We start from the raw sequence: 24,822 nt of genomic DNA, 5'->3' as shown, positions 1-24,822 counted from the left end.
TTGAAATGAAATAAATGTTTGTTAAGAGCAGCTGGCCGACTCGTGTGTTCACTGCATGCTGCCAAAACAGGAAGTGAAATATCCTTTTTCAACAGTACTGTGTATGCTATCACTGAGATGGTGTGAAGATGTCATAAAACAATATTAACATAAGTTTCTGTTGTTTCTGTAAAAGTTTCTGTTGTGCCAAAACACCAACAAAGACATCACAAGATCTGAATGTTTCAAAATGGTGTCTCCTCGTTCATCTCAGGCGAATGCATTTGACCTCCTCGGTCACCGGCATGGAGGACGTCCGGATGTCTGTCTCATCCACAGTCTTACTGGGAGCATAGGTGGACCTCCAGCGCAGCAGCACAATCCTTTTCAGGTATTTGACCGTGTTGTTCTTGACACTGACAAAGCAGAAGGTGTTTATCATGCTGTTGCTCATGGCGATGCACTCAATAATGTAGAAGGCCACCAGGGAGTTCCTCTGGCGGGAGATGAGCGTTGGGTGGAAGTCGCGTAGGATGGTGAAGCCGTAATATGGTGCCCAGCACAGAATGTATGATGTCAGGATCCCGATCAGGACCATGACTGTCTTCCGCCGACAACGCAACCTCTTCCGGATCTGCTCCGTCTGGAAGCCCGGGACACTCTTGAACCAGAGCTCACGGGAGATCCGTGCGTAACATATCGCCATGACAAAAACGGGCCCAAGGAACTCCAGGGCAAATATAAACAGGAAGTAGGAGCGGTAGTAGGCCTGCTGGTCCACAGGCCAGATCTGGGCACAGAAGGTCTTGTGGGTGTTCTGAGAGGTGCTGGCACCGCCATGAGGGTACATGGTCTCGGAGGCAAAGTAGGCAGAAGGGATGGAGATAAGGATAGGTACGACCCAGACACCAGTGATCAGACAGTAGGCCGTCTGGTACTTCATACGAGGCCTCAGAGGATGGACGATGGCCATGTACCTGAGGACAGAGGAGAGGGTGTATTAAGGTACATAAAAACTAGCAGAAAGGATATTTTTGTCAGTATATATTTTCATCAGGCTACTAGGACACATGCAAATGAAAAGTATACTCTCGCTAGTCCTTTCAATTTAACCAAGGTGCATGACATTATGAGCGAACCAATCCTAGTGGGATCTATAAACAATTTTGAGCTGCTCCTGTAGGAACAAACAAAAATTCCAATGAAAATATACTAACAGTTTTCCATGCTCCACCTAGAGTGGTTGAATATCTTTAGTAGATGAAATCAAAGTTTATTTGTCACGTGCACTGAATACAACAGGTGTAGACCTTACAATGAAATGCTTACTTACAGGCTCTAACCAATAGTGCAAAAAAGGTATTAGGTGAACAATAGGTAGGTAAAGAAATAAAACAACAGTAAAAAGACAGGCTATATACAGTAGCGAGGCTATACAAGTAGCGAGGCTACATACAGACACCGGTTAGTCAGGCTGATTGAGGTAGTATGTACATGTAAATATGGTTAAAGTGACTATGCATAAATGATGAACAGAGAGTAGCAGTAGCATAAAAGAGGGGTTGGCGGGTGGTGGGTGGGACACAATGCAGATAGCCCGGTTAGCCATGAGGGTACATGGTCACGGAGGCAAAGTAGGCAGAAGGGATGGAGATGAGGATGGTTGGTTGGGCCAATTGAGGTAGTATGTACATGAATGTACGTGGGGGGGCACACAATGCAAATATTCCGGGTAGCCATTTGATTACCTGTTCAGGAGTCTTATCGATTGGGGGTAAAAACTGTTGAGATGCCTTTTTGTCCTAGACTTGGCACTCCGGTACCGCTTGCCATGCAGTAGTAGAGAGAACAGTCTATGACTGGGGTGGCTGGGGTCTTTGACAATTTTTAGGGCCTTCCTCTGACACCGCCTGGTGTAGAGGTCCTGGATAGCAGGCAGCTTAGTCCCAATGATGTACTGGGCCGTACGCACTACCCTCTGTAGTGCCTTGCGGTCAGAGGCCGAGCAGTTGCCGTACCAGGCAGTGATGCAACCAGTCAGGATGCTCTCGATGTTGCAGCTGTAGAACCTTTTGAGGATCTCAGGACCCATGCCAAATCATTTTAGTTTCCTGAGGGGGAATAGGCTTTGTCGTTCCCTCATCATGACTGTCTTGGTGTGTTTGGACCATTCTAGTTTGTTGTTGATGTGGACACCAAGGAACATTAAGCTCTCAACCTGCTCCACTACAGCCCCGTCGATGAGAATGGGGGTGTGCTCGGTCCTCCTTTTCCTGTAGTCCACAATAATCTCCTTAGTCTTGGTTACGTTGAGGGATAGGTTGTTATTCTGGCACCACTCGGCGAAGTCTCTGACTTCCTCCCTATAGGCTGTCTCGTCATTGTCGGTGATCAGGGCTACCACTGTGGTGTCGTCTGCAAACTTAATGATGGTGTTGGAGTCATGCCTGGCCATGCAGTCGTGGGTGAACAGGGAGTACAGGAGGGGACTGAGCACGCACCCCTGGGGAGCACCAGTGTTGAGGATCAGCATAGCAGATGTGTTGCTACCTACCCTCACCATCTGGGGGCGGCCTGTCAGGAAGTCCAGGATCCAGTTGCAGAAGGAGGTGTTTAGTCCCAGTATCCTTAGCTTAGTGATGAGCTTTGAGGGTACTATGGTGTTGAACACTGAGCTGTAGTCAATGAATAGCATTCTCACATAAGTGTTCCTTTTGACCAGGTGGGAAAGGGCAGTGTGGAGTGCAATAGAGATTGCATCCTCTGTAGATCTGTTTGGGCGGTATGCAAATTGGAGTGGGTCTAGGGTTTCTGGGATAATGGTGTTGATGTGAGCCATTACCAACCTTTCAAAGCACTTCATGGCTACAGACGTGAGTGCTACGGGTCTGTAGTCATTTAGGCAGGTTGCCTTTGTGTTCTTGGGCACAGGGACTATGGTGGTCTGCTTGAAACATGTTGGTATTACAGACTTAATCAGGGACATGTTGAAAATGTCGGTGAAGACACCTGCCAGTTGGTCAGCACATGCCCGGAGCACACGTCCTGGTAATCCGTCTGGCCCCACAGCCTTGTGTATGTTGACCTGTTTAAAGGTCTTACTCACGTCAGCTACGGAGAGTGTGATCACACAGTTGTCCAGAACTGCTGATGCTCTCATGCATGCCTCAGTGTTGCTTGCCTCAAAGCGAGTATAGAAGTGATTTAGCTCATCTGGTAGGCTCATGTCACTGGGCAGCTCGCGGCTGTGCTTCCCTTTGTAGTCTGTAATAGTTTGCAAGCCCTGCCACATAAGACGATCCTCGGAGCCGGTGTAGTACGATTCAATCTTAGCCTTGTAATAACACTTTGCCTGTTTGATGGCTCGTCGCAGGGATTAGCAGGATTTCTTGTAAGCTTCCGGGTTAGAGTCCCACACCTTGAAAGCGGCAGCTCTACCCTTTAGCTCAGTGCAAATGTTGCCTGTAATCCATGGCTTCTGGTTGGGGTATGTACGTACAGTCACTGTGGGGACGACGTCCTCGATGCACTTATTGATAAAGCCAGTAAGTTATGTGGTGTACTCCTCAATGCCATCGGAAGAATCCCGGAACATGTTCCAGTCTGTGATAGCAAAACAGTCCTGTAGTTTAGCATCTGCTTCATCTGATCACTTTTTTATAGACCGAGTCACTGGTGCTTCCTGCTTTAATTTTTGCTTGTAAGCAGGAATCAGGAGGATAGAGTTGTGGTCGGATTTACCAAATGGAGGGCGAGGGAGAGCTTTGTAGGTGTTTCTGTGTGTGGAGTACAGGTGATATAGAATTTTTTCCCCTCTGGTTGCACATTTAACATGTTGATGGAAATTTGGTAGAACTGATTTAAGTTTCCCAGCATCAAAGTCTCCGGCCACTAGGAGTGCTGCCTCTGGGTGAGTGGTTCCCTGTTTGCTTATTTCCTTATACAGCTGATTGAGTGCGGTCTTAGTGCCAGCATCTGTCTGTGGTGGTAAAGACCCCCCCCGTCTTACCGGAGTGTGTTGTTCTATCTTGCCGGTGCAGCATGCATCCCGCTAGCTGAATAGCCATGTCGTCATTCAGCCATGATTCCGTGAAACATAGGATATTACAGTTTTTGATGTCCCGTTGGTAGGATATTCGTGATCGTACCTCGTCAGGCTATCAGCCAGGGTAAATAGGGTAAATGCTCCTTTGATGGTACAATCAAACCTTTGCTTATTCCAATATGGTCAATCTCCACTCTATCTTCCAGGAAAAACTTAAGCTGGGCTATTAGTACATTTCAAACAGCCTTGTCATAATTTAGGGTTGGGTAGGTTACTTTCTAAATGTAATCCGTTAGTTACTTGCCCGAAATTGTAATCAATAACATAACCTGATTACTTTCAGTTACTTTTAGATTAAATTCCCCTTAATTGCACACAGAGTGAGTACATGCAACACAGGCTGTAACAAAACAAAATGTGGAAAAAGTTAAGGGGTGTGAATACTTTCTGAAGGCACTGTATTATCCTACTCTGCTGTGTTGCTCTCATGGAATGCTATGCTTTGAGCACTACCGAAAAGTGCTATTTGCATGTGAAAAATGTATACCATATGCTGCATTTGCTATAGGCCAATAGTTTTTTCTATTGTTATTATAATTTTTTGGGCCCTCCAAAAGTAAACTTTGCTGTTACCGTTCAAAAGTTTGGGGTCACTTTGAAATGTCCTTGTTTTTGAAAGAAAAGCATTTTTTTGTCCATTAAAATAACATAAAATTGATCAGAAATACAGTGTAAACATTGTCAATGTTGTGATGGTTGCTGATAATGCACAGAGGCCCAGTATCAGCAACCATCACTCCTGAGTTCCAATGGCACGTTGTGTTAGCATAATCCAAGTTCATGATTTTAAAAGGATAATTGATCATTAGAAAACCCTTTTGCAATTATGTTAACGGTAGTGTATTCTACACACATTTTACATACATGGCCCTTTTTTACAATAATTACATAGCAAGAATAATGGTATTTGATATTTTGATATATGTTACATCTAGATAGATAGTACTTATACTGTCTATACTTATATTATAAATCATGTTTTTGGTCAAAATGAGCTTTTAAACCCACCTCTCATCTATTCTCATTCCATCCCATCTATCTTTGTAAACCACCCTCTTATGATTTCCATGTGTCATATATTTTTCTACTGTGCTATGATGTTTCACATAAATTCTGAACCTGTCTAATTGCATAGTATACTGTATACAGATTGTAAGTTAAAGATTAAAAAAATTGCTAAAATTATTGTTATATTGTTGATTGATTGACGATGGTTTTCCAAATTCCCCAACAGTGCTATTGCAGGATTAATTTTTTATATATTCCCGTACCTGTAACCAGAAAATAAGTGATCAAATGATCAAATGATTCTATCCCTCTGTTTTGAATCAAGCGTTGTTTTGCGTATCAGTTCATAAACCAGGTGCCATGGAATCGGCACATCGAAAATCTCTTACCAGCTATTTTGTAACCTGTATGGTGTCGCGGTCAACATTTTGGTCCTCAAGTAAAAATCGGATATATTTTTTTATTCATGTTTTTTTTGTGTGCTAATTTTGCCAAACAAACATGTTCCCTACCTTCTCCCCCTTCCACTTGCCTCCTCCATTTTTGCAGTAATGCCGCAATCAGTTGGTTGTAATTTTGGAGAGAGCAAACATTTCCATATACAGTATGTTTGTTAACTTCACATGTGACATAACTCCACCTTTCCTATTCATAATATTTAACAAAGATAATTACTTCAAAAAATTGGATTTCCATAAATAATGTTTTTTTTTATCAATTACTATATTTGAAATTAACCATATAATTTGTTATATTATTTGTTCTGTGTTGTCTGGAGGATGAAACTGGAATTGCAACCAGCTTTGAATGTCTTGTTTTAGAAAGGGCGATATTGTGAAAAAGGTTCCATTTTCAATTAACTGAAAGTGACAATTTTTGAACAAGGGATGAGACATTCTTACTAATCTACTGGAGAACCAGTTCGGGTCTAAGTATAACTTTTGTATGACTGATGCTTTTAGTGAGAGGTTTAACACTTTAATATTTAGTCATTTTTGCCACCCAAACTCATTTTTCTTATATAAATAAGCCCGTTTTATTTTGTCTGGCTTGCCATTCCAAATAAAGTGAAATATTTTTGGCTCAAATAATTTGAAAGACAAATCGTTCGGCGTAGACAGTGCCATAAGTAAATAGGTAAACCGGGATATGACTAAATAATTACTCAGGGTGATTTTTCCACAAATAGACAGGTATTTATCTCTCCATGGTAGCAAGAGCTTATCTATTTTGGCTAACTTTCTGTAAAAATTTGTTGTAGTAAGTTCCTTTATTTCGTTAGGGATATGAATACCGAGTATGTCCACTTCACCGTCAGACCATTTTATTGGTAAACTACACAGAAACCTAAAAGTTGTATTTTTTAGCGATCCAATGCGTAATATGGTACACTTTATCATAGTTTGATTGTAATCCAGATCCACATTGAGGCTGTGCAGGGATCCAGATTGCGGATTTAAGAAGAAATTTATGTCATCAGCTGTAACGGTCGTCGTATGTAGTAGACCAAGGCGCAGCGGGTTGAGTGCTCATTTTAACTTTTATTGAACACTTAACTAACAAGAAAACGAACCGACGCACAGTATTGCAGGCTAAACACAGCAGTGCAAAAACAATTACCCACAAAACCCATTACAAAAACACCATATAGGACCTTATAGGACCTTCAATCAGAGGCAACGAGGAACAGCTGCCTCCAATTGAAGGTCAAACCAATAACCCTAAACATAGAACTAGAAAGACTAGACCAGAACATAGAAATATACTAACATAGAACATAACCAAAAACCACAGAACACTCTAAACAATCCCCCTCTACATAAACACATAGCCCAACAAACCCCGAAACACTCTAAACAAATACCCCTGCCACGTCCTGACCAAACTACAATAACAAATAACCCCTTATACTGGTCAGGATGTGACATCAGCATACAATGACACCTTTGTTTTTAAGCCCTGTATTTCTAGGCCCTCTATATATTTTTTGTTGAATATGATTTTAAATAGCTAACATTTTGATGGCCATAATAAACAGATATGCCGATAGTGGACAACCTTGTTTTACTCCAAGGGTCTTGCACCGAGGGTCAGAATAAAGACCCTCTGTGAAATTTTGGGAAAAAGTGGATCCTTGCCTTTTGGCTGATCCATTTGTGGTTTCAGGGTGGGTGAAAACAGATTTGGTTGCTGTGGAGTCAGTGAAGGTATCCAGAAGTGGTCTTATATAAATAGTTTGTGTTTTTGCTGGTCAGAGGGCACAGGCGCTTCACGTTAAACGAATGGGGAAAAGAGATGAGAATTGTTTTGCTCTCAAGAAAAGGGTGCCATTGAAATGACTGATTACGGGGTAGCGGTGATGCTCGTCGTTTAGTGCGATGCAGACAGAGGCGTGTGAGTGGTGAAACAGAAAATTCATTGTCTGTTCCTTTGAGTTTTGATGTTGAGTCTTTGCCCGACAAAGGCATGTTAGGATACATAAGTTATCCCATACAAGCTTTTGTGCCAAATACATTACATTGTTACAGGTGTCAAGCTTATGGGCATGTGGCAGCAGTGTGTAGGAGGAAGGTCCCTACTGTAGCTGTGAGAAGTGTGCAGAAGGGCATGAGACAAAGGAATGTGTAGCATTGGGGAAAGTAATGGTATGTGTTAATTGTAGGGGTGACCATGGGCTGGGGATCAGAAATGTCCAGTGCGAGAGAGCAAGGTTGAGGTCCCAGGGTTAGACTAGTGCAGAAGTTATATGCTGAGGCAGTGAAGAAAGTAGATGTCACGACTTCTTCTGAATTCGGTTCCTCTCCTTGTTCGGGCGGTGTTCGGCGGTCGACGTCACCGGTCTTCTAGCCATCGCCAGTCCATTTTTCATTTTCCAATTGTTTTATCTTGTTTTCCCACACACCTGGTTTTCATTCCCTCATTACGTGTTGTGTATTTAACCCTCTTCTCCCCCCATGTCTTTGTGTAGTATTGTTTGTTTGTAAGTGCTTGTGCACATGTGGACTAGTGCGTGTCGGGTTTTGTACCCAAGTTGTTATTTTCTTGATGCCGTTGGTTTTGGAATTAAACTGCTCTGGCTATTACCTAGTTCTGCTCTCCTGCGTCTGACTTCCCTTCCACCAGTTACGCACCCGAATATGGAGTCAGCAGGAGCAGGTGCCCCTGGTATGGAGATCGAGGAGCGTGTCCAGGAACACACAGTGATGCTCCACCATCTCGGCGCTGCCATGGACCGCGTCGTCCAAGCTATGGACCGCTGGGAGAGATGGAGAGTTCATCCAGCACCTCCACCAGCACAACAAGGGCCTCCACAATTCACTCCCCCTGCACTTCCCCTCCCCCGGTTCTAGTGGGATTCGCCTCACCTTCCCCGGGGAGTACGATGAGACGGCTGCCCGCTGCCAGGGTTTCCTGTTGCAGATGGAGTTATACCTGGCAACCGTCCACCCGGCTCTTTCGGGACGTGAGAGGGTGTCCGCCCTCATCTCATGCCTCTCGGGGAAAGCCCTGGAGTGGGCCAGCGCCGTGTGAGTGGAAGGATATGCGGTGCTGGACCACTTTGAGTAGTTCACCCGTCGTTTCCGGGCAGTCTTCGACCACCCGCCCGAGGGCAGAGCGGCGGGTGAACGTCTTTTCCACCTGCGGCAGGGGATGAAGAGTGCACAGGAGTTCGCTTTGGACTTTCAGACCCTGGCCTCCGGAGCGGGATGGAACGACAGGGCCCTGATCGACCACTATCGCTGCAGTTTGCGCGAGGAAATTACGTTTTAGTTATGTTTTAGCCTACTTGTAACTCTACTATGTATAACCTTTACATATTAGTTAGATTACTTGTACACTTGTGAAATTATATGAAAGTTTTGATTCTGAAGTGTTTACTTGTTTAATTGTTAACTTAAAACTATTATTCAAGTGGAACAGTGTCAATGTTGATTAATCACAGCTCACAATTCGGCAGTATAGCGGATAAGGGAATCTGCCACTAATTTGTCTGTGTTGTATTCTCAGATTAACATTAACTTACTTTTCGTACAGTTGTAAACTCTTTTATTAGTTTTATTTGATTGTCACTCTTTTTTCAGGATATCAGCCATGTGAACCCATTTTGCAGCTGATAATGGCGTGCAATGCCAGTACAGCCATAAGCCTACAGCAGTGGTTTTCCAGCCCTTTAGTACCCTAACAGCACATTTTTGTTGCAGGCCCAGACAAACATACCTGATTCAACTCATTGAGAGTCTGATGATTAGTTGACAAGTTGAATCAGGTGTGCTTGTCTGGGAATACAATAAAAATGTGTACTGTTGGGGGTACTTGAGCACCGGACCACTGGCCCTACAGTATGATGGCATTAGCGCAGAGTTTCCCAAACTCTGTCCTCAGGACCCCAAGGGGTGCACGTTTTGGTTTTTGCACTAACACTACCCAGCTGATTCAAATTATCCAAGCTTGATCTTTATCCACCGCACCTGCTGTCTCGACCTCAATGCTCGGCTATAAAAAGCAAACTGACATTTACTCCTGAGGTACTGACCTGTTGCACATTCTACAACCAATGATTATTATTTGATCCTGCTAGTCATCTATGAACGTTTGCACATCTTGAAGAACAATCTGGCCTTAAATTACCATGTACTTTTATAATCTCCACCTGGCACAGCCAGAAGAGGACTAGCCACTCCTTAGAGCCTGGATCCTGTCTAGGTTTCTTCCTAGGTTCCTGCCTTTCTAGGGAGTTTTTCCTAGCCTGCTTCTACATCTGCATTGCTTGCTGTTTGGGGTTTTATGCTGGGTTTCTATATAGCATTGTGTGACATATGCAAATGTAAAAAAGGGCTTTATAAATACATTTGATTGATTGATGATTAGTTGATTATTTGAATCAGCTCAGCTGTGTAGTGCTAAGGGAAAAGCCAAAACGTGCACCCCTTCGAGGACTGAGTTTAGGAAACCCTGAGATTAGCCTTATGGGCATCTGCAATGCACCCCTTGACATTGTGCATCTGAAGCAGGGAATAGCTTAACTCATACATTGTTTACATTTTGTTGAGCTATATGTTCTCATTTTAAAAACGATACCAGTACACCAGGTATTCCCAAACTGAGGTACGCGTAATGGGGCAGTAGCTGTAGGGGGTATGCTAAATAAAAATGTGACTGACAATATATTTTTGTTATTAATAAAAAAAAAAGAAAATATCTCACATTTTCAAACAGTCCGTTTAGATTTTCCAACGGGGCTATACATTTGGGTGACTTTTTTTTCTCGCCTGAGTAGCCTCGTTTCACTGCCAAAAATAAAATTAAACCATCTAGTGTTCATCAAAATAACAACACAATGTCAAATACAGGTAGCCTCCCTCTCGCGGGAATTCCACTAACGGTCCGTATGTAGCCAAACGTAGCTGCTGCTCATTTTTTGCTAAAAAATGGATAAATGGTTAAAAAAAGTAAGGCCCACATCCATAGAGACACATACCAGCTCTACTGGAAGTACTCTTACTACCAGCAGTACTACACCTGCACCTGTCGACGACACAAGTTGTTCTGCTTCCACGAACACTTCCAATGCTAGCATCAGTAATTGTACATTTGTTGTTAGCCCAGCTAGCATGGACACTGACAGTTGGGAATCCGATGCAGCCGAAGAGTTACTGCCCCCTTACCCGGGAAAGCACCGAACAACAGACATGGATGTTGGACCATCGAAGAGATGCAAATATGATGAGAACTACATTGATTTGGGGTTCACTTATATTGAGAGTAGTACCTTTCCTCAGCCACAGTGTGTTATATGTGCAAAAGTACTATCTCACAACTCAATGAAACCTTCACTCTTGCGCAGACATTTAGAAACAAAACATGCCAATTTGAAAAATAAGCCAAGGGAGTTTTTTGAGCAAGAATTAAGATTACTTTCGAGTAGTAAGACATGTATAAAAGCAACAGATACCATTAATAAGAAGGGGCTTGAAGCGTCTTATATGTTGAGCTACTGAGTGGCTAGGACAGGGAAGCCCCATACTATTGTGGAGGAATTAATTCTTCCTGCTGCCGCGGATATGGCTGGGACAATGCTGGGGGAAAAGGCCCAAAAAACTATACAGACAATGACTTCAACAAACAACACTGTTTCATGACACATCAGTGACATGGTAGGAGATGTTTTGAAACAATTACTGCTTCGCATACAAGCCAGTGAATTATATGCGTTACAGCTGGATGAGTGAACAGACGTGGCGGGCCAGGCACAGCTCTTGTTATATGTCCGTTACGTTTATGGGGGGTCGATTAAGGAAGACATCCTCTTCTGCAAACCACTGGGAACCAGGACAACAGGAGAAGATATTTTTAATAAAGTACTGGACAGCTTTGTGACATCAAATGGACTTTGGTGGTCATGAAGTGTTGGTATCTGTACTGATGGTGCAAAAGCCATGACAGGGAGTCATAGTGGAGTGGTAACGCGCATGCAAGCAGTTGCTCCTGACGCCACTTGGGTACACTGCAGCATCCACCGAGAGGCTCTTACTGCCAAAGGAATGTCTGACAGCTTGAAAGACATGTTGGACTCTACAGTGAAGGCCCCTGAACTCTCGTGTATTTTCTGCTGAATGCAATAAAACTTTTACAACATACAGAAGTACGCAGGTTATCAAGGGGCAAAGTATTGACATGTTATTTTGAATATAGACGAGACGAGCTTAAAGTTTTCTTTACTGATCATAATTTTCACTTGTCTGACCGCTTGCATGATGGCAAGTTTCTAACACGACTGGTCTATCTGGGTGATGTTTTTTCTCACCTGAATAATCTGAATCTAGGATTACAGGAACTCACCGCAACTATATTCAATGTGTGGGACAAAATTGAGGCTATGATTAAGAAGTTGGAGCTCTTCTCTGTCTGCATTAACCTGTGGTGAGTTATTCACAATTTTCACAGTTTTATATGTAGTGTCATGACGTTGGCCTGTGGGTAAGGTTTATGACCCCCCCCCCATAAATACCTTTTACCACTTCCCCTCTCTGAATCTACTGAAGGACTTGAATAGCCTGTGTTAAATATAGAGAGTCTGGGAACATCAAACAAATGGGGAAAGGTACCACATATTTTGTTAATAAAACCAGTTGGAAATATGCTTGGGAACGTAATGAGTATGTATGTCAGTTCGGTTGTCATCTGAGACATTATGACTGATGACAGGACGACATAAACTGTATCTGAGAAAGTATACGCCCTCTAGTTATCAGAGTCACATGGAATTGTTATGCAATTGAAATGTTTGATATTGAAAATGTTTGTTAGGAGATGAAATGTAATTTTAGCTTCCGAATGAGAGATTTGGGTTTTCATAAGGAAAGTGTCTGCAGCCTCTACGTTAGAAGGACACACATGTCAAGTACAGAACTAAGCCAACCTCGGCGTGAGCTCTGGTATGAACTGGTATGAACTTTGAGCTTATTCACTACAGAAGTGCTACTTCCTAGCCGTTGAGTTACGTGGGCTAGGAAAGGACGGACGACGGATCCAGTCTAACAACCAGACGAAGATACCACCACGTATCCAAATGACCACCATTGACATTCTTCCGGCCAGGAAGATCTGTTGGCCAACCCGGCCAGCATCTACGACCAATCTACCGAAGCGCAGCTCAGAGTAAATATTTATTGCATTTTCCTTTTCCAAATGGGCGGTAATTTAGAATGCATAAGATAATGTATTTACGATAGCATAGCTGCTGTTTCTTTGTTCCTAAATCTTCCCGCTTTTCATTCAAGCCCAACCCCCTTTCCTTTGTGTAACCAGCCATGATACAGGTTCCGTCCACCAGGACGTTTTCTGTATGACGTCATTGTATTCTGTGTATTTGTAATTCTGTGTGATTAGTTAGGTATTTAGTAAATAAATAATTAAACCCAATTTTGTATTGCTGATTCAACTTGTTAGCCAGGGTTCGTGAAGATAGCCAAGAACTTACAACTTTCATTATGAGACTGAAAATAAGACAAGGGTTAATATTGACTGCTATCGAGGTAAAATATTACTAAGTATTTTAAGAGTTTATTCGGAAGATAACAGCTCTATAAACGTTCTTCCGTGGTGCCCCGACTTTCTAGTTAATTACATTTACATGATTAGCTTAATCAGGTAATATTAATTACAGAGAAATCATTTTATAAGTTAGCATGTCATATCACTTAATCCGGCATAGCCAAAGACACGACAGTAGGATGGTTAAATAAAGAGCAAAATTATTGATTATTATTATATTATTATTTGTGCCCTGGTCCTATAAGAGCACTTTGTCACTTCCCACGAGCCGGGTTGTGTCAAAAACACTCATTCTTATGTATAATAAATGTATCGTATAGTGTGTGTGTGGCAGGCTTACAATGATGGCAAAAAACAACATTTGAGTGTGCGCTGAACCTGGTGCTACAGGGGGTACGCAGCTGGAGGTTGAATCTTTGAAGGGGTACGGGACTATAAAACGTTTGGGAACCACTGCAGTAGACAATGTGGCTTATCATTATACTAGATGTTGCACATGCCTTGTGCTGACATGAAATTGTTTTGTGCAAATCCAACCCGTGTAGTTTAGGTGGTGAAATGTCTGGAAACAGGAGAGATGGGATCCTTATCTTAAAACATGCACACAACTACTACTACCACTAAGTTCAATGTGAGATACTTTTTTTCCAGGAGGTCTGAGTGGCACGTGGAACACAGGAGGTTGGTGGCACCTTAATTGAGGAGAACGGGCTCGTGGTAATGGCTGGAGCAGAATAAGTAGAATGGTATCACCCATACAACAATATAGCCAACTATTAAAATATGTTTACAATATCAAACAATAGTCTTTTACATGCTGTTCCAAATTACATGAATATACTGGATTCATACCGATTTTGTGTCATGACAACAAGGTGAAGGTGATCTCTACTCAAATGGCACAACAGAATCATTCAGATTGACCAAAGCACAGCATTTGACAACCATATTGTATAACTGAGGGATGTCCCCTTTCATATCTGGAAAAGAACGAAGTAGTAGAAGTAGAAACTGATGCTGCTGCAGCATTGTTCATCTTCACACTGGGAATCCAGTCGACATCGGTGTCTTGATAGAGGACAGTTGGTAAACCTACAGTACATAAACAAATGAAAAGCACACCTGATTTTAGAATATCACTTCTTCAGGTTACCTATACCATCAGGGCTCCTAATTGTTTGGTTGTGCTTAACTCATTTAGGTGTTTTAGTGTCTTATTTATTTTTATTTTACCAGGTAAGTTGACTGAGAACACATTCTCATTTACAGCAACAACCTGGGGAATAGTTTCAGGGGAGAGGAGGGGGATGAATGAGCCAATTTGAAGCTGGGGATGATTTGGTGACCATGATGGTATGATTGGAATGAGGGACAGATTGGAAATTTAGCCAGGACACCAGGGTTAAGACCCCTACTCTTACGATAAGTGCCAAGGTATCTTTAGTGACCACAGAGAATCAGGACACCCATTTAACGACCCATCCGAAAGACAGCACCATACGCAGGGAAATGTCCCCAATCACTATCCTGGGGCATTTAGACCAGAGGAAAGAGTGCCTCCTACTGGCCCTCCAACACCACTAATAAAGATTAAATCTATTGTTGGGCTGGAACAACCAATAGTCAACACAGCAGGGTGTCCTGTCCCATTGAGGCATTTGTACTGTAATGTCCATACATATCCCCTCTTATAAATAAAGTTCTCAACAAAATATCATTGGGTCAGTGCCACTGGAGTATTTCTGACAATAATGTCCCCCTCCAGGCTCAATGGACCTCATTTTATTGGCCTAGATTACATGGTTACATTCAAGACAAGGTTGTTTTAATTTATCTTTTGTCAGTGTCAGCAGAGTAGGCCTAGGCTACCATTGAATTAAAAATGACTCTGCTAATGTCTCCTGTCAAGTGTGGTAGAAAGTGTGGTAGAAGTGTCTGAAATATTTATCAAAGGCCACATTTTTCTTGTGCAAAGTAAAGAAATGTCTCTGATATAGCCTATAGACATAACTTATGCCACTACATACTCATTAATAACCTAAATTATGACTATCCAAACTACTCATCACATTAGGAATAGTAGCTTTCATTAGTCTGCAAATGCGAGGATAGATGCATGCAATCCTTTGATATAAATGTGTGTTTTTTATGGTGAAACAAATTGCTTCGCAAAAACTTGAAACTCACGCGACACATGCTAATAACTAGACTAAAAGCTATCTGGCTAGATCATTTTGGGTGATGTTGTTAAAACACTGGGTTAACATAGCAGCTAAACTAAACTCGAAATTGATCAGACTTGACTTACCAGTGATTAAATTATCATAGACCCTGTACTGACAGCTGTCTGGGTTCAGGTCTTGACGGGCAAAAAGGTTTCTTCACTTTCAGACAGTTCTTGAGTCTTTTCTCCTTGGTGTCACCAAATGTGTTTCATGATTTCCTGACTTGTTAGAGCAGCCAAATACTGCACAGAAAATGACCGTGGTGATGAATCAACGAGTTTTAGGCACTGTTATCGTTAATGCGATGGTCTTCCAACATGGCCGCCAGGAGGTGATGTACGTCAACTGCAAGCCCTCTATAGAGTAGGGCCACTCCATGGTGAGCAGAGCTGGTAAAATCATTTAGACTCACAGTGGCTTCAAAGTTGTTGTGATATAGTGGAGGATGCAGTCACAACCAAAATATGACGAAACTTATGTAAAGCTACTATTACCATAAGAGTATAAGCAATAACAGTGTGTTATACACTTCTCATACAGTGTTCAGTCAAAGCCCTGGGCAATGAAATGGTAGCTGTAGAAATCAGAATCCATTCAACAAATGGACAACATGTTATCAACTGAAGTCAATATGTACACGATGCTGAGCGTGATTCTAATTAACATTATACATTAAGAGGGCTGAATCGCAGCACACATGGTCATTTATGTCTAGTCGACTGCAGACTGGGTGTAGACATGCACAACATGTTCCCAGAAACAGTTCTAGGTAATTGTTGCATTGTTGTGGATCTCCAAGGAGTACTCCAGAGTCCAGATGGTAATTTGATTGTTGGTTGTATAACACACCCTTGGCATTCACTCAATTCTTATTTCAAAAGCAATTTCCACAAATACTGCTCTAAGATATGTTCAAGAGCTTGCACCACACTTGAATGAAAACAGCCTACTGCCAAAATGCCAATTGTACAACATCCCTTGTTGAGTTGATGGCAAATATAAACAAATGTAACAAATGTTTTTCTCAGCCCTGTAGCTCAGTTGGTAGAGCATGGTGTTTGCAACGCCAGGGTTGTGGGTTTGATTCCCACGGGGGGCCAGCACAGAAAAAAAATGTATGAAATGTAATGTATGCATTCACTACTGTAAGTCGCTCTGGATAAGAGCGTCTGCTAAATGACTAAAATGTAAATGTAAAAAAAAATGGTGTGACCTTTGACTTAGTCTCTTGAAGTGTTTGGGAAGCTACTCTAAAAATATAGCTTACCAAGCTACCAGCTACTTTACAATGAAAGAAGTTAAGCTACCCTTAAGAAAAATATAGTTGACTTAACTAAAGTTACTTTGAAAAATTCTCATATGTAAATCTGAAATGTCAATTACAACAAATTGCAAGACAGATCACTTTGGGGTCATATGTTAACATAATATTGTAATTTAGCCTATTAAACAGAAAATCGATATTTCAAGTGAGAATTAGGCAGGTCTGATGCCAAAAAAGAAAGGAAATTATTGCCTACTTCCTCCATATTTTATTTTTGCAAAAAATGTAGTGTGTTGTTCCAGTAGTTATCTACACCGCTACATAGCAAAACAATAAGTACTTAAAACACTACATACATTTGAATTTAGTTCAACTACCACCAAGAAACTAGTTATATTACTAGTTGCACTACATACAGTTCACTACTCCCCAGCAGTGGTCTCTTGTAAGATACAGTGCCTTCAGAAAGTGTTCAAACTTTTTCAACATTTTGTTGTGTTAAAAACTGGGATTCAAATGGATTTAATTGTCTTTTTTGTCAATGATCTACACAAAATACTCCAATGTCAAAGTGGAAGAAAAATCCTAACGTTTGTAAAAAAAAAAAATTTTTTTTTTAAGACAAACACTACTATATCTTGATTAGATAGATATTCAACACCCATGTTAGAATCACCTTTGGCAGTGATTACAGCTGTACGTCTTTCTGGGTAAGTCTCCAAGAGCTTTCCTCACCTGGATTCTGCAACATCTGCTCATTATTATTTTCAAAATTCTTCAAGCTCTATAAAATTGGTTGTTGATCATTGCTAGAAAACCATTTTCAGGTCTTGCCATAGATTTTCAAGCAGATTTAAGTCAAAACTGTTACTTGGCCACTAAGGAACATTCACTGTCTTCTTGGATAGAAACTCCAGTGTAGATCTGGCCTTGTGTTTTTGATTATTGTCCTGCTGAAAAGGGAAATAGTCTCCCAGTGTCAGGTGGAAAGCAGACTGAACCAGGTTTTCCTTTACAATTTTGCCTCTCCTTAGCTGCATTCCATGTATTTTTTCACCTGAAAAACTCCCCAGCCCTTAACGATTACAAGCATACCCTAGCTGATGCAGCCACCACTATGCTTGAAAATATGGAGTGTCGTACTCAGTAATGTGTTACATTGGATTTGCCCCAAACATAACACTTTGTATTCAGGACGAAAATGATTTTTTTAGCAGTATTACTTTAGTGCCTTGTTGCAAACAGAATGCATGTTTTGGAATATTTGTACTCTGTACAGGCTTAATTTTTTTCGCTATTTCAATTAGGTTTATATTGTGGAGTAACTACAATTAAACTCTGTAACTGTTTTAAAGTCACCACTGGCCTCATGGTGAAATCACTTAGCGGTTTCCATCCTCTCCAGCAACTGAGTTAGGAAGGATGCCTGTATCTTTGTAGTGACTGGGTATATTGATACAACATCCAAAGTATAGTTCATAACTTCACCATGCTTAAAGGGATATTCAATGTCTGCTTTGTTTTTTCCAATCTACCAATAGATGCCCGTCTTTGCAAGGCCAATTATGAAACGTCAGAAGCTATTTTAAAGACATTTTGTTGGTCCTGGAGTCATGAAATGTTCAAAGTACATCGAGGGGAGTAAAAAAAAAGAAATTGGCTAAAATTGAATTTGCAATGGTTGCTGCTGTGGCTAATTCAGAGGACTATGAATATAGACACAAGCCATTGACATGAACAAAATTGTATACAACATTCTTCTTTCACAATACCGTTTTGATACAGTTTTGGACATAAAATATGGTGTTCAAGCAAAGAAAAAATGAGACTGGTCTTTTTGATGAGGAACAAATAAAGCAGCTAAATGCCGCCTGAGTGTAGTCGATTATTTTCTGTACAGCAGGCTGATCTTTTATTAAAGACGTGCCCCAATAGCTTACTTTCCTCCTCTCTCTTTTAGTTTGTTTAGAAAATATTTGAAAGGTGGAAACTGTATGTAAGAAACTCCATCAAACCAACCTGTGGCTTTCTGGAAAGTTTGTACACTACCGTTCAAAAGTTTGGGGTAATTTAGAAAGTCCTTGTTTTTGAAAGAAAGGCACATTGTTTGTCCATTAAAATATCATCAAAATATCAGACATTGTTAACCTGTTAGGGCTAGGGGGCAGTATTGACACGGCTGGATAAAAAACGTACCCGATTTAATCTGGTTACTACTCCTGCCCAGTAACTAGAATATGCATATAATTATTGGCTTTGGATAGAAAACACCCTTAAGTTTCTAAAACTGTTTGAATGGTGTCTGTGAGTATAACAGAACTCATATGGCAGGCCAAAACCTGAGAAGATTCCATGCAGGAAGTGGCCTGTCTGAAAAGTTGTGTTTCATCTTGGCTCTTTTTATTGAAGACTGAGGATCTTTGCTATAACGTGACACTTCCTACGGCTCCCATAGGCTCTCAGAGCCCGGGAAAAAGCTGAACGATATCGAGGCAGCCTCTGGCTGAAACACTTTATCGTGTTTGGCAAGTGGCCGATCAGAGTACTATGGGCTTAGGCGCATGCCAGAGTCGACCCCATGCTTTATTTTCTTTCGTCTGTTTACCTAAACGCAGATTCCCGGTCGGAATATTATCGTTTTTTTATGATAAAAATGGCATAAAAATTGATTTTAAACAGCGGTTGACATGCTTCAAAGTACGGTAATGGAATATTTCGAATTTTTTTGTCACGAATTGCGCCATGCTCGTCACCCTTATTTACTCTTTCGGATAGTGTCTTGAACGCACGAACAAAACGCCGCTATTTGGATATAACTATGGATTATTTTGAACCAAACCAACATTTGTTATTGAAGTAGAAGTCCTGGGAGTGCATTCTGACGAAGACAGCAAAGGTAATAACATTTTTCTTATAGTAAATCTGAGTTTGGTGAGTGCCAAACTTGGTGGGTGTCAAAATAGCTAGCCTGTGATGGCCGGGCTATCTACTCAGAATATTGCAAAATGTGCTTTCACCGAAAAGCTATTTTAAAATCGGACACCGCGATTGCACAAAGGAGTTCTGTATCTATAATTCTTAAAATAATTGTTATGCTTTTTGTGAACGTTTATCGTGAGCAATTTAGTAAATTCACCGGCAGTGTTCGGTGGGAATGCTAGTCACATGCTAGTCACATGCTAATGTAAAAAGCTGGTTTTTGATATAAATATGAACTTGATTGAACAAAACATGCATGTATTGTATAACATAATGTCCTAGGGTTGTCATCTGATGAAGATCATCAAAGGATAGTGCTACATTTAGCTGTGGTTTGGGTTTATGTGACATTATATGCTAGCATGAAAAATGGGTGTCTGATTATTTCTGGCTGGGTACTCTGCTGACGTAATCTAATGTTTTGCTTTCGTTGCAAAGCCTTTTTGAAATCGGACAGTGTGGTTAGATTAATGAGAGTCTTGTCTTTAAAATGGTGTAAAATAGTCATATGTTTGAAAAATTGAAGTTTTTGCATTTTTGAGGAATTTGAATAACGTGCCACGGGATTACACTGGCTGTTGAGTAGGTGGGACGAAATCGTCCCACCTAGCCCATAGAGGTTAAATGTTGTAAAGGACTATTGTAGCTGGAAACGGCAGATTTTGTATGGAATATCTACATAGGCGTACAGAAGCCCATTTTCAGCAACCATCACTCCTGTGTTCCAATGGCACGTTGTGTTAGCTAATCCAAGTTTATCATTTGTAAAGGCTAAATGATCATTAGCAAACCCGTTTGCAATTATGTTAGCACAGCTGAAAACTGTTGTTGTAACGAGTGCGCTGAGAGTCAGGAAGCAAGTACAGGAAGTGAGTGTTTTAATAAATAAACACAAAACACAAACAACGCACCGACATGAAACAGAGTCAATAACACCTGAGGAAAGAACCAAGGGGAGTGACAGATGTAGGGAGGATAATCAAGGAGGTGATGGAGTCCAGGTGAGTGTTATGAGGCGCTGATGTGCTTGACGATGGTGACAGGTGTGTGGGATAATCAGCAGCCTGATGACCTTGAGGCCGGAGAGTATATTCGTGACAGTACCCCCTCCCCGACGCGCGGCTCATGCCGCAGGATGCCGACAAAGGGGACAAACCCAGGGATCAGGAGCGGACCGGTCACCCCTGCTGAAGCGCGGGACCCTGTCAAGCCGGCTGAGGCGTGGGAACCTGTCGAGTCGGCTGGGGCGCGGGAACCTGCCAGACCGGCTGAGGCAGGGGAGCCTGGCGATCCGGATGAGGTATGAGAGCCTGACGAGCCGATGGAAGCAGGGGAGCCTGGCGACCCAGCGGAGGCGTGAAAGCCCGATGAGCCGGCTGAGGCAGCGGAGCCTGGCGATCTGGCTGAGGCATGAGAGCCTGGAACGGCCACGGACCCAATGTCATTTACGCTGTCACAAAAAAAACACTGATGCTTCTCTTAGGTGAGGTGTTATTCTGTAACTAGTGCTCTGAGACTCGGGAAGCAAGTACAGGGAGTGAGTGTTTTAGTAAATAAAGAAAACAATAAACACGAAACACAAACAACGCAGCGACATGAAACAGAGTTAATAACACCTGAGGAAAGAACCAAGGGGAGTGACAGATACAGTGAAGGAAAAAAGTATTTGATCCCCTGCTGATTTTGTACGTTTGCCCACTGACAAAGAAATGATCAGTCCATAATTTTAATGGTAGGTTTATTTGAACAGTGAGAGACAGAACAACAACAACAAAAATCCAGAAAAACGCATGTCAAAAATGTTATAAATTGATTTGCATTTTAATGAGGTAAATAAGTATTTGACCCCCTCTCAATCAGAAAGATTTCTGGCTCCCAGGTGTCTTTTATACAGGTAAGGAGCTGAGATTAGGACCACACTCTTAAAGGGAGTGCTCCTAATCTCAGTTTGTTACCTGTATAAAAGACACCTGTCCACAGAAGCAATCAATCAGATTCCAAACTCTCCACCATGGCCTAGACCAATGAGCTCTCCAAGGATGTCAGGGACAATATTGTAGACCTACACAAGGCTGGAATGGGCGGAATGGTGAGAAGGTGATAACAGTTGGTGTGATTATTCGCAAATGGAAGAAACACAAAAGAACTGTCAATCTCCCTCGGCCTGGGGCTCCATGCAAGATCTCACCTCGTGGAGTTGCAATGATCATGAGAACGGTGAGGAATCAGCCCAGAACTACACGGGAGGATCTTGTCAATGATCACAAGGAAGCTGGGACCATAGTCACCAAGAAAACAATTGGTAACACACTACGCCGTGAAGGACTGAAATCCTGCAGCGCCCGCAAGGTCCCCCTGCTCAAGAAAGCACATATACATGCCCGTCTGAAGTTTGCCAATGAACATCTGAATGATTCAGAGGACAACTGGGTGAAAGTGTTGTGGTCAGATGAGACCAAAATGAGCTCTTTGGCATCAACTCAACTTGCCGTGTTTGGAGGAGTAGGAATGCTGCCTATGACCCCAAGAACACCATACCCACCGTCAAACATGGAGGTGGAAACATTATGCTTTGGGGGTGTTTTTCTGCTAAGGGGACAGGACAACTTCACCGCATCAAAGGGATGATGGACGGGGGCCGTGTACTGTCAAATCTTGGGTGAGAACCTCCTTCCCTCAGCCAGGGCATTGAAAATGGGTCATGGATGGGTATTCCAGCATGACAATGACCCAAAACACACGGCCATGGCAACAAAGGAGTGGCTCAAGAAGAAGCACATGTAGGTCCTGGAGTGGCCTAGCCAGTCTCCAGACCTTAATCCCATAGAAAATCTGTGGAGGGAGCTGAAGGTTCGAGTTGCCAAACGTCAGCCTCGAAACCTTAATGACTTGGAGAAGATCTGCAAAGAGGAGTGGGACAAAATCTCTCCTGAGATGTATGCAAACCTGGTGGCCAACTACAAGAAACGTCTGACCTCTGTGATTGCCAACAAGGGTTTTGCCTCCAAGTACTAAGTCATGTTTTGCAGAGGGGTCAAATACTTATTTCCTCCATTAAAATGCAAATCAATTGATAACATTTTTGACATGCGTTTTTATAGATTTCTTTGTTGTTATTCTGTCTCTCACTGTTCAAATAAACCTACCATTAAAATTATAGACTGATCATTTCTTTGTCAGTGGGCAAACGTACAAAATCAGCAGGGGATCAAATACTTTTTTCCCTCACTGTATAGGGAAGATAATGAGGTCATGAGGTGCTGGTGCGCTTGACAATGGTGACAGGTGTGCAGGATAATCAGCAGCCTGATGACCTAGAGGCCGGAGAGGGAGTATACATGACAGTTGTGCTAATTAAAGAAGCAATAAAACTGGCCTTCTTTAGACTAATTTAGTATCTGGAGCATCAGCATTTGTAGGTTCGATTACAGGCTCAAAATGGCCAGAAACAAAGACCTTTATTCTGAAACTCGTCAGTCTATTCTTGTTCTGAGAAATGAAGGCTATTCCATGCGAGAAATTGCCAAGAAACTGAAGATCTCGTACAACACTGTGTACTACTCTTTTCACAGAACAGAGCAAACAGTCTCTAACCAGAATAGAAATAGGAGTGGGAGGCCCCGGTGCACAACTGAGCATGAGGACAAGAAAGTTAGAGAGTCTAGTTTGAGAAACAGACGCCTCACAAGTCCTCAACTGTCAGCTTCATTAAATAGTACCTGCAAAACACCCGTTTTAACGTCAACAGTGAAGAGGCGACTCCGGGATGCTGGCCTTCTAGGCAGAGTTGCAAAGAAAAAGCCATATCTCAGACTGACCAATAAAAATAAAATATTAAGATGGGCAAAAGAACACAGACACTGGACAGAGGAACTCTGCCTAGAAGGCCAGCATCCCGGAGTCGCCTCTGCGCTGTTGACGTTGAGACTGGTGTTTTGCGGGTACTATTTAATGAAGCTGCAACAAAGGAAGGAAGACACTTACAGGGGACAATTTAGAGACATTGACACTGACTTTGATGGCAGACTATGCTAGCTAAGTCACTTATTGATTGCTACAAGGCTGACACAAGGGGCAAGGTGCCTTCAACAAGATAAAAATCCTGACAAGTGCAAGGCAATTAGTGGACACACGCGCACACACACACCTGTCATTGAAAAACACCAATAAAAGGGGATGAGGCACTAACCCACCTGTCTGCAGCGATAGCCAGCAGTGCGTTAGTGGACACGTAGAGAGACACAGTTCTGATGTAGTTGACGGAGGCACACAGCACCAGGCCATGGTCCCAGGACAACTGCTTCACCACATAGTAATCCACCAGGAACGGGCAGCACACCACTGACACTATGAAGTCAGATATAGCCAGATTAGCTATGAGCAGGTTAGTGAGGTTACGTAGCTTCTTGTACCGTGCCAAAGTAGCGATAAACAGGAAGTTGCCAACACCGCAGACGAGCATAATGCAGATGAGCACCATGGCGATGACGATGGTGGCAATGAAGAAGGCTGTGCCCTGCGTAGTGTCGGGAATCTCGTTGTCTGGAATACCGTAGTCTGTGTCGTAGTTATCCGTAAACGGGTCCAGCTCGCTACTTCCCAGCACGTGGCCAGGGGTCTCAGCGTACACCGCAGCCAGCTGGCTGATGTTGGGATCTCCCATGGTGAATTCACAATAAGTTTTAGGTTTCTTGTTTTAATTTGTGTTTTCTTTCTAAATTATTTCAGTGTCTTCAAGGAACCATTTCAGAAGATGTTTGGGTCATGGTGTCAGTGTCTTGCAGGAACTATGGAGGTGGATGAGGGAGGGTCTTTTGGAGGGTAGAGAAGATCCCACTTGTCACTCAGACAGCCAAGAGAACATCTTCCACTGACCTGCAACACAGTTGTTCTCAACTTAGACTCACAGAGAGACCAGAGAATGTGTGAAAACTCATTAAACATTGATTTCAGAAGCAAACATGCTCCCCGGATCAAATAAGCATGAATAAATGTAGCATCTTGTGGGTGCCCCTGTTGACATTGCAGAGCTGGTAAAATAATCATGAAAACCGCTATAACAATATTTTCTGTTCATCAGTTTTATTATTGGTCAATGACACAGATTCTTGCCCCCAGTCTGCTCTCTATTGAAGAGAAACCCTGGGTTAAGTACCTAACAAGTATGTTGTAAAATTATTCACTTCAATCCACATGAATGGACATTG

The 24,822-nt window shown here is 42.2% G+C and overlaps 1 protein-coding gene across 1 annotated transcript; it reads right to left on the bottom strand.

The window, feature by feature from the left end:
- Positions 1-47: 47 nt before the first annotated feature.
- Positions 48-24,278, bottom strand: prokr1b (prokineticin receptor 1b). Its single transcript, XM_014154809.2, has 2 exons — positions 23,809-24,278; positions 48-956 (listed from the first exon to the last, which is right to left on the bottom strand). The coding sequence occupies exons 1-2, from the start codon at positions 24,276-24,278 to the stop codon at positions 245-247; spliced, it is 1,182 nt and encodes a 393-aa protein (XP_014010284.1). The 3' UTR covers positions 48-244.
- Positions 24,279-24,822: the final 544 nt, after the last annotated feature.

The sequence above is a fragment of the Salmo salar genome, chromosome ssa18, assembly GCF_905237065.1.
Source record: "Salmo salar chromosome ssa18, Ssal_v3.1, whole genome shotgun sequence".
Lineage (NCBI taxonomy): Eukaryota > Metazoa > Chordata > Actinopteri > Salmoniformes > Salmonidae > Salmo > Salmo salar.
This window is presented reverse-complemented; position numbering and strand designations above follow the sequence as displayed.